We start from the raw sequence: 10,081 nt of genomic DNA on the forward strand, positions 1-10,081 counted from the left end.
TGCCTCAATGGTTTGCTCTTGCCATCACTGTGATACATGATCTCATCTCTCCACCATCCATTTTTTCCAGAACTCTGCAGGCTCTTTTAGGTACTTATTAGAAAACTGTAACCTGGCCATCCTTTTTGCAGCTAACTAGTGCTAGCTAACTAGTTTGCATCTTGCGGTGTAGCCTCTGTAGTTCTCTTCATAAAGTCCTATGCAGAAAGTAGTTACCGACATATCCATGCCAGCATTCTCAATGTGACTGATCTGCCAGACAGGTGTTTAGGGGCTTATCTTTATCATGGTGAGGATATTATTTATTTTGGTCATCAACTGTAGAGATATTGCTTGGCCTACCAGGCCCTTTGAGATTACTGAGCTCACCAGTGATCTCTTTGGTCTTAATGATGTTCCAAACAGTTAATTTTGGTGAACTTAAGATTTGGCCAGTGTCTCTGACTGTTTTCTCTTATTTCTCAAACTCATAATGACTTCTTTGACTTTCATTAGCACAGCTGTGGGCCTAATTCCAATAACAGAACCAAAAAGCCTAGAATCAAGACTAGACACTGAAAGCTCTCTTATACCTGCACTAAGGAAGCAATTGAACACTCCAGACTTATCAGGAACATTTTTGAAGCCATTTGACCCAAAAATTATGGTTCCATGAAATGGGGAACTATGTATCAAAAGTGCTGTAATTTATACATGGTCAAACCACAAATCATAAAAAATACCCTTAAATAAAAGCTGAAATGTGCACTGCAACGACGTGAGAACTATTTGATTACAAATCTAAAACAGTGGAATACAGAGCCAAATCAAGAAAAAAATGTCTTTGCACCAAAAATTCTGAGGCTCACTTAATGTATACAGATGTGTGTTTCTAGGTTAATGTCTGAGGTGAAATATAAACAATTTTATTAATAAAAAAAATCAAAAAAGTGCCTGAAGCAGAAATGCCACATGATGCAGTACAGTACATGTCAATTTATATAGATGTGTGTACCTAGCCCGAGTAAATGATGGGACTCTTTCAGGCCTAAGGCATGTTGATGCAGTGTTAAAAAGCAATGTACTGTTTGAAGGTTCTAATGAGAGGTTAAAACTATTTTATTTCAGGAGAAATGTTCAGAAATATAATAGTTTGTGAATGGCATCTTCTACCACAAACTGATGTCTCAACCATACAGTAGAGGTCTGTAATTAAAAAAAAGGTCAAGTTATGAAAAACCCGCTAAACATTGTTATTTGGTATTTTATTAATATTATCTATTATCTATTAATAATCTTTTAATTTCCTATTTCAATGACAGGCAGTTAAACTGTAAAAAGAAAATTTGCTTATGGTGGATTATTGAGTTTTATTTAATTTATTTACATCCCTTGGTTATCAGCAAATCACATAAGGAAAGTTTGAAGCCTTTCACATACTATATGCAAACATTCTTATAACCTCTGGTCATAAATATCATAAACTTTTCAGCCATGTAAAATAAATAGTCTCTCATCTCCTTAATGCAGTGTTCATAAATGGAGAAATGACGTGAATGTTAAATGATCAGGAGTGTGATGGTCATATTAACCTAGAAAATCAGCCTCCAGCACGACAGAAAACTAAAACAATGGCTTAACTAACAACGGTACCGCAAAGTTCTGAATTCTCAAATGAAGGTAGGTAGAGAGTAGCAACTGACTGAATGTCAGAATTCGGGAGACAAGGTGACCAGGCAGTTTTTACATTGGCTGTCGATCTAAATATTTAAATTCCCTTTTTATCTATCGTCAAAATCACTTGTCATGTTTTCCACTTCAAGTTCATATTGTTCGATATCTTCAAAATGCGTCAGAAGTTCTTGTTCAGAGAAAGGAAGCTTTTTCAACGAACGCAATATTGGGGGATCGTCGCTCAGCGGTGTCTTTTTCAGTTCCCCAGTGTCAGGTTGCTCCACCTGCTCAGAGACCTGACGGAATTCATGCAGTTCTTTTTCCAGCGTTCTGTAGCTCTCTCTGTCAATGTTATAGACCTCAGCATTTTTACATGACCCTTGACATGCTCGGATTTTGATGTCAACGTCCACCTAGAAAAATAAACATCATTTATCAGACGGGCAATTACATTTTAACATTGAACAAACACAAATGTCCTTGACTGGGCAAGATTTCCTAACATGAATACGATGCAAAGGTCATACTTGTTTTCTTTATATATTTTTTTCTTTTCTTTTTATTCCCTCACAAAACGGAGCCTGTGCTGCAATGTAACCATGACAATTGTACAGAGCATGATCCAAATACAAATCGACTGATTAACCAACATGCTTTTTGCCTAGATCTCTAAAATTCAAAAGTGTAAATATCTTTACAGTAAACCTTTGCATGTGTATACAATCCCTTATTCCTTAGTGTTGGCTGCAGATTCTTCATTCCTCTTACCTCTGTTCGGTAAATGGCTGCTATCTGTTGCTGTATTTTGTCATATTGACCCTTCAGTTTCGCTGAGAGTTCAGTTGCACGTCTCTTCACAGATGTAAGGTTCTTTTGCAGTTTGTCCATAAGCTCCAGATATTTAGCCTCAGCAACTGTTGTGGAACAAAAATAGCATGCTGAAACCCAAGTTAGAGGCATGCACCTTCATCTTCATACCATGTATGAAGATCTCTTCATTAAGTTTACACTTATCCCCTATTAAAAAATAATAAAGCTTGGCATGAACGCAGTTTCAGTGAAATTCAATGTAATCATCAAGCTCTTTCTTAATTACATGCATTTATCATTTGTACAGCTTTACAAATGCCACTCTCAGTGACTCCCAAAACAATAATGCTATACTGCCTTGAAAATGTTAGCACTTGATTAAGATCCATTACATAGATGTACGGACAAAACGCTTTGCAGCTAAATTGAGCTACAGCTATTTTTTGTTCTTTCAATAACAGATACTGGCAAGAATTATGAAGCCAACAAGTAAACATCACACGCATGAACTTGAATTGTTGTAATAGCTGTTGGTTACCATAATTTTTCACTATAATTTTCCTGTTGGCTCTGTGAATTTGTTGGGTCCACAGCATTGTCTTCTCTGCTTTATGTCTGTCTTCTTTTGCTCTGTCACACATTTGGCCAAAACGGCCAAGCAGGCTTTGTTCGGTTGCATCAATATGACCCTGCAGCCTACAGCCTGAGGGGCATTTGACATCCTGTCAACAAATTGCACAAGATTAGCCAGTTTTTCTGTGTGTTCATGTGCAGAACAAATAGGCTTGTCCCGCATGTCCAAAATTGTTTGAACAGTTCCATAAGGACTCAAAAGATAAATTACATGCTGTATTTATCACGCCTAAATAAATTAAATACCTGCAGTTAATTATAAGACTGTTATTAAAATAATCCCCTAATTGTAACAATCTGGCCTCAGGTAGAACTGATAAAAGAGTGTAACAAACCAAGACAAAAGTGGTAATAATGCAAGAATAAGATTAACATTAAGATGTCATTAATGTCAGTGCTTTTATAATGCATTATATTATGATATATTATGATGGAGTTGTATGACCCACCCAGTCCTCGTCCGTACACAGGGGTGGCTGTGGATGGGTGGGGCACCGTGACCCCCGTCCCCTGAGGTATCCCCGTCTTTCTCTTTGGTCTGGCTGAACGTTCTGTTTCCAGACTCTACACACTGCAGGACAAAAACAAATAAAAACAGTGTGTATGTTTGTGCACGAACCTGCAAGTTATCATGTAGTTATTATGTACTGTGTGTCTCTGTTGCTTATGTCCTTTAATGTTACTTTAGTATGTGGACATGAATAAAAGTATTAAGATGTGTATGCTTATGCGTGCATGTGTGTCCGCCCACACACATATGCCCCCACAGTAAGCATTGATAATTCTGCTTTTAATTCCCCCCGTCTGTTTATTTTTTAAACTTTACTTTTCACTTTTTTCCTGCAGATGTGCTCTAAAATATAATGGTGTGTGGATTACTTACATACCTCTACACAGGCATGCATATTAAGAGCATTTGGCGAAATGAAGAGTGAGTAGGGGGCGGGGATATCACACTTGACAGGGACCCATCACCAGTGATCCACTATCCACATGTATGCATGGATAAATTATGGAAAATAAACATAACCAGTTCACTTCAGCAGTGTTCCTATAACTGTCAGTATAAATATAATGAGGTTATTTGTGCTCATTTTAAGTTTTGTTTTCCAAAATGGAAGAGTTAATAACAACCAACGTCTGTTACCTAAGCCTACAGAGTACAATAAGCCACCAAAGGCTAAAACTACAACTATCTTATAACCTTAGTTGTGTAGCAATTATATTTGCATTTGTATCTATGTTTGCATGTAGCCTATGCCTGGATTCATAATGGACCATGAAAATCAATGCCTCTCAAGGTACAACACTGGGTGTAACAATGCTTTTTTTGACCTGTGTTTTTTCTAAACATTGAGCGAGGTGGACTACATCACTGTAGCCTAGTAGTACCTTAGATCACTGTAGCTGTCCATCTCAGAACGGCTTTTCGATTTTCTGAGGAGTGGATCTAAGTAGATGTGCCCTAAACTGGCCATCAGAAATTACACTTGAAATGGAATTTGTTCTTGTAATCTGATTCACAGTGGACATTTTCATCATCCTTCTCTCCTGTTACTGCTGCTAAAGTGATTTAGCTTTCACTGAAGTAAGTTCTGATTTCATGACAGAATGAGGTAGTATAAAAGGTAGTTTTGGGGCCTGGATCTGTGTGAGAAACACTGCTCTAGAAAACTGAGATGGACTCTGGATTCACTGCATCTCTTACTTTCTTGGTCTGGGCTTTTCTTTCCTTTCTTTCAAGGGGGACACCCTGGGAATGTACGGTCTAAAAAATAAAGATAAAACCCCTTTAAGTGCTTGGCTTGTGCAAGAACAGCAGACAGGCAGTATCGGGGAAAAAAATGAGCACAATACAAAATATTCAGTGAACACATGTTTTTTATTGGAAAAGCTTCTCGGAGTTACAGTGGGTTTTTTATATATTAAAATTCAGATAATTTTTTGTGATCTAGACAAATGTAGTTCCAGACGTGATCTCACATAGTGGCAATGGGCCTGACTTTCATCCGAACAGTTTTCAGTGAGTAGTCTGCTGGCTTCAACGGCAGCCAGACTACACCATTTTCAATCTCGTAGGGAACATTGCTACCTGGATCGTACTGACCCCCCTTGAAATATATGCCGTTAAGATTAGCTGACCGGCAGTTGTTGTACCACCAGCCACCCCCATACATCTCGGCACAGTTCTCCTCCCACTTATCGTTGTCTCTGTCATATGTGCTGAACTTCATGTTGGCGTGAGACAGGAAAGCACCTAAATCGGGTTGCCCACTCACAAGTGCATCCCCAGCGTTGCCCTGGTACCCAGAGACATGTATAGGATACCCCTCTGCCTCTGTTCCTATCCTAACCAAGTACTCTGCATAAAATTCCTGGCCTTCCCAGTCCTCCAGTTCTACCCTGAGCATGCTCTCTGCCTGAGTGAGGAGATGCAGGTACTTATTTCCCAGCCAAAACTCCCCCCGGCCTCGCTGGTCTACACTGCCAAATCCATCCCTGTAGTCCTTCCAAGTCCGGTTGAAGTTAACGGACCCATCCATTCTCTGCTGCACCAGGACCCAGCCAGCGAGCATTGTGTCATGGTCACAGTAAACCTCTACTACATCCTGTGAGCCATCTGGCTTAATTTTGAACAGGCCACTTTTATCTCCTGATGTATGCTTCTGGAGGATATCAACGCAATCTGAAACAAGATTACACCTGCAAATTAGTGCTTAACTGCATGGGCTTTGGAGGATCCAAATAGCAACATTTCCTTAACGAGTTTTTTTTCCCTGCTGGGTAAATGGGGACTCAATGAGTCATATCTCGACTCTTAAGATACAGAGAAATTATAGGTGCAAAAAAAGGAAATAGCACCAAAAAACAAGGTTCGTGTTTGATCGGTCTAATAAGCATTACGGTAACTGAGAGAGAAGCTCGCTGGTACATTATCTGTGGTGCACACTTTGCCTTTTAGTCTCATTAGATTATTTAATGTTCATGGTTCACTGGTCTGAAAATTGAGATTCAGACTAACTGGTTCTGGAAGGATTACGCCGGTGTACCTTTTCCAACATAATCGCTCTGCCGTGCTTCAGAGGGGCTCTTCAGACTACGGGCATGGATGTCTGGAAGGTCCTCTTCCACTGCCCCACCCGTCAAACCACCAAATTCAGAGAATACGTCCTTGAGGGACCCACCCTTCACGGATTTGGTGCTGGTGGAGCTATGGCTGGTGAACTTGAATAAATCATCACCGCCACCTTGGCTGAAGGTTGTGATTGATTTCCCATTAGTTGGATCCTCAAAGAAAGACCCAAACTCCCGGGAAAAAAGGGTGGTCCCTGTACCATCTTTTCCGTGACCATCCAGACCCTTGCATTCTGGTGATTCCTCGACAACCTCCACTTTCTCGACAGACCCGTCTTTCGTATGTGTTTCCTTTTTAATGGTTTTAGTGCATGAAATGGTATGGGTGCTGCTGTGTACCTTTGTGCTCGACCCTGTTGCAGTGGATGGTAGGTGCCCCGTACCTGGGTCCCTGCTATTGACTGTGGTCGATGTCGAGCCGGTTGCCATGCCCTCCAGGGATAACTGACGCTGGTCAACATCAGCGAAGAAGTCTTGTTTCTGCTCCTGCCCCTCACCTGCGCCGGACTTATAGATACTGGGAACAGTAACTTCCTTCAAGATCGTGCTCTTCATCACCCGGAGGGTGGTCACGGTCTCAACTCTCTGGATAGCCATGGCCTCCAACTGGGCAAGCTGTTTGTCCAGGGTGATATAGCTGTCTCTGTCGACAGAGTACTCTGTGTAACTGGCGCAGGAGCCCTTGCATGAACGCAATTTGATGTCGATATCCACCTGAGGAGGAGAAAAGGTTGAGTTTTACTTAAATTGAGTTTATCTTGCTTTTGAAACACATCTTTGGATGAGGTATGACAGTATATTCAAGCCAAGTAAATCATTCAGTAGCTCAACCAATTCAAGCCAAGTAAATTATTTAGGTTATATAGCCTAATAGCCTAAGACAGCCTAATTCACCATTTCTGAACTGTATTACAGATTTGTCCTTTACACCTGTGGGTACCTTCTGTTTGATAATTTCTCTGCGATACATCAACATTGAGTCTAAGGATATAGCTTCTGTTCTGTGCTATTCTGCTTTAACTTTAAACTGTTTTTTTTTTGCAGTTCCTGTCTAGTGCATTGTAGTTCTAGCAGTTACGGCAATTTTACTGAACTATCACAGAATTACCTCCAATCTCTTCATCTCCTTTACTTGATCTAGAACACGTCCCTTCAGTGCCTGAAGAAGTTTGAGTTGGGCCTCAATCTTGACTTTAATACTGGCTATTCTGGTCCGTAGCTGTTCAGCCAGACCCATGTATTTGTTGTCATTGCCTATTGAGATAAAATAGTACACAAGACAAAGACTTAAACAAGAGAAAAGGGAGATTACAAACAATACATAGAATTCCATTCCTATAAGTAAAAGTAAAGTGATGTGTTGAGGACATTGATTAATCATAATTCTGCCATGACTTGCTATTTTTTGCAACTGAAATTGCTGTAGAACAATCACTATCCATTCACCTTCAAATTTACTGAATTAAATCTAAATAATCAGTAACTGATTTTCCTTTCCAATTATGGACCTTATTGTTTCTTCCAGTCAACTGTCAGTTTTGAAACAAATGCAATTGTGGGTAAAATGGCTTTCAGACACAACGCACTTTCTCTGCAACCAAAGCAGAAAACACACTTCCCAGGCCTCACCTGAGTTTATGAGAACTTTCGCCTGAGTCTATGACCAGTCACGCCCTGAATCTGTGGCCAGCCACACCTGAGTCTATGACCAGCCTCACCTGAGTCTGTGACCAGCCTGTCTCGCAGAAAGTCGTAGGTCTGCTTGGTGACTTGGTCAGTGGAGCGGTAATGTCTGCGGTTCTCCTCCAGAAACTTGCGGATCTTATCGATCTTGTTAACGAGATGCCGATCGGCCTGGTCTAAAAGCCCCTGAATCCTGCAGCCAGAGGGACATTTGGGACCCTGTGTGTCCAATACAAAAAAAAATACAGAAAAGGCTGTTTTAAATATTAATCAACCAATAAAGTAAGGGATTATACCAATACCCCAGAAGCAGACCAGAGAACGTGAGTCTTCTCATCAGTGTCCCCCAAAAGCATATAGGTCTCTACACTACAAAATGTTCAGTGTGTTATTAGTTAAATATGATGTAATGTTTCTGTTACAAACAAATGCATTGTTTTGTTCTTTATTTAAATCTGATCTTAAATCTTCTAACATTTTGCTGTGTATGAAGTTGCCTTGAGGTTGTGTCTGAGTTAAATTACAGTTCTGATTTATGCAGCATTAACTTTCATTTCCTTTCCAAAGATGTAATAGACAATTGAAAAGAATGGCAAAATGCTGGGAATGCTGTCATTTTGGTGAATTGTATATTAATGTCCAAATTGTACTATATGGAGTGACTGAATGGTTTTGGAAAATGCCCACTGTCTTACCCAGTCATCATCTGTGCAAGCTGGCCATTCCTTTTCGGTAGCACACTCTGAGGCTTTGTAGCCATGCTCAACAGGGCGAGCTCCCCTTGGATCCAGCAGTACCTGCAACAGCAAGGTAACACATAGGGAACATGTTTCGCTAATACCAGTAGGGTTTCTTCTTCAAGCAATCCAGTTTCTTCCTCAATAAATCATTTTAACTTACACCTTACAATACCATATTCATGAAATTCTGTATGAGCAATTATAGGCATGATTGTTTGCTGCAATCACATGGGAATTATCCCTAGATTAAATTGGCATTCGTACATTTTGCAAGTAAATGAAGGTGCCACATTTTTCAAGGCAATCCTTTTTTTTCAACACTTATTTGATGATCATTGAAGTTTAACATGCAAGACAACAGATACAACGCTTTAATGCTATTCTGAATAAAAATTTCAGGACGCTTCAGGTCTATTTTATTGAATGACTTGTGTTATGAAATGGTCAGCCACGCAGCATGGTAGAAGAGGCAACTCACCGCGTGGACTGAGAAGACCAGCGCCAGGAAGCAGCAGGAGAGGTACAGGAGTCCCATCTTTTCTTGTTTCACTTGGAAGATGAGGGAAATGCAAGTCTTGCCTGCTTGCCCACCCAATTTGAATCTTTCTCCTGACTAATTTGGGGTTAGTCATTGTTTATCTTCTATTATCTTTGGGAGTTCACCACCCCCAGATTTGTGAATTATTGATGGATGGACATTTAGTTCAGTTGCTCAGGCTGAACCCTTGGACCTGCTGACGCGGGAGTCGGGAAGATATTGATTTTGAAAATGACCTGCTACTATTGGGTAAACTTGTTTGTTTTTTTTCCCAAAAAATCAAACACACCGATGTACCCTTCAGATGTACATCAGTCCACGCCCACACCCACGCTTGTATGCCAGCATGGGAATCATTCCTGCAAGTGACTAAATAAAACATTGACAAGAACATTTCATTACTGCACAAGTTTACTTGGTCCATTATGCAGACCTATTACAAACAGTTACTGGCACTGTCATTCAGAGTGGGTCCAGGAAGGTCTGATATTGACTGTGTTATGTCAGGTTGTTTATGCATGGTTGAATATTAATGTTGTATTATATTCATTTTAGTACACACACTCTCTCTCTCTCTTTCTCTCTCTCTCACACACACACACATACACACACACACATCAATAATTTGCTCTCTTATTAAAAATATAAATGCAATGCGCAAGTCTTAAATAAATGCAATGCCCAAGTTCCTTTTTGAAGGGTAGTTTCATTACTAAACAATATGGGGAAATACATTGTTTTATGATGCATCTGATATTCACCACACTGAATCAAATGCTGATATTTGTTTAAGAAGCTGACAAGAAGCTGAATCAGAAATGTTTTCTCACCTCTATTAAGTATTGTTACATTTTTGTATTTATAAACAGATCATTGAGCTGAAGATTGG

General features: G+C 39.9%; 2 protein-coding genes across 2 annotated transcripts; both read right to left on the reverse strand.

Moving 5' to 3' along the window:
- Nucleotides 1-1,080: 1,080 nt before the first annotated feature.
- Nucleotides 1,081-4,877, reverse strand: LOC135259754 (fibrinogen alpha chain). Its single transcript, XM_064344464.1, has 5 exons — nt 4,805-4,877; nt 3,546-3,667; nt 3,002-3,185; nt 2,422-2,567; nt 1,081-2,066 (listed from the first exon to the last, which is right to left on the reverse strand). Coding segments are annotated over exons 1-5 (759 nt in total). The 5' UTR covers nt 4,806-4,877; the 3' UTR covers nt 1,081-1,760.
- An 82-nt stretch (nt 4,878-4,959) lies between these two features.
- fga (fibrinogen alpha chain) lies at nt 4,960-9,284 on the reverse strand. Its single transcript, XM_064344461.1, has 6 exons — nt 9,133-9,284; nt 8,610-8,711; nt 7,950-8,133; nt 7,340-7,485; nt 6,147-6,945; nt 4,960-5,782 (listed from the first exon to the last, which is right to left on the reverse strand). The coding sequence occupies exons 1-6, from the start codon at nt 9,187-9,189 to the stop codon at nt 5,076-5,078; spliced, it is 1,995 nt and encodes a 664-aa protein (XP_064200531.1). The 5' UTR covers nt 9,190-9,284; the 3' UTR covers nt 4,960-5,075.
- Nucleotides 9,285-10,081: the final 797 nt, after the last annotated feature.

This window comes from Anguilla rostrata, chromosome 7 (assembly GCF_018555375.3).
Source record: "Anguilla rostrata isolate EN2019 chromosome 7, ASM1855537v3, whole genome shotgun sequence".
NCBI classification, from domain to species: Eukaryota; Metazoa; Chordata; class Actinopteri; order Anguilliformes; family Anguillidae; genus Anguilla; species Anguilla rostrata.

Excerpts from the sequence above, each read along its gene's own strand:
- LOC135259754 (XM_064344464.1), bottom strand. Across the intron at positions 3,186-3,545 it reads TGTGTACGGACGAGGACTGG|GATGTCAAATGCCCCTCAGG; the intron begins GTGGGTCATACA and ends ATTTGTTGACAG. Across the intron at positions 2,067-2,421 it reads CAGCCATTTACCGAACAGAG|GTGGACGTTGACATCAAAAT; the intron begins GTAAGAGGAATG and ends TTATTTTTCTAG.
- fga (XM_064344461.1), bottom strand. The coding sequence starts at position 9,189 with ATGGGACTCCTGTACCTCTCCTGCTGCTTCCTGGCGCTGGTCTTCTCA. Across the intron at positions 8,712-9,132 it reads TGGTCTTCTCAGTCCACGCG|GTACTGCTGGATCCAAGGGG; the intron begins GTGAGTTGCCTC and ends TTGCTGTTGCAG. Across the intron at positions 8,134-8,609 it reads CTTGCACAGATGATGACTGG|GGTCCCAAATGTCCCTCTGG; the intron begins GTAAGACAGTGG and ends TTGGACACACAG.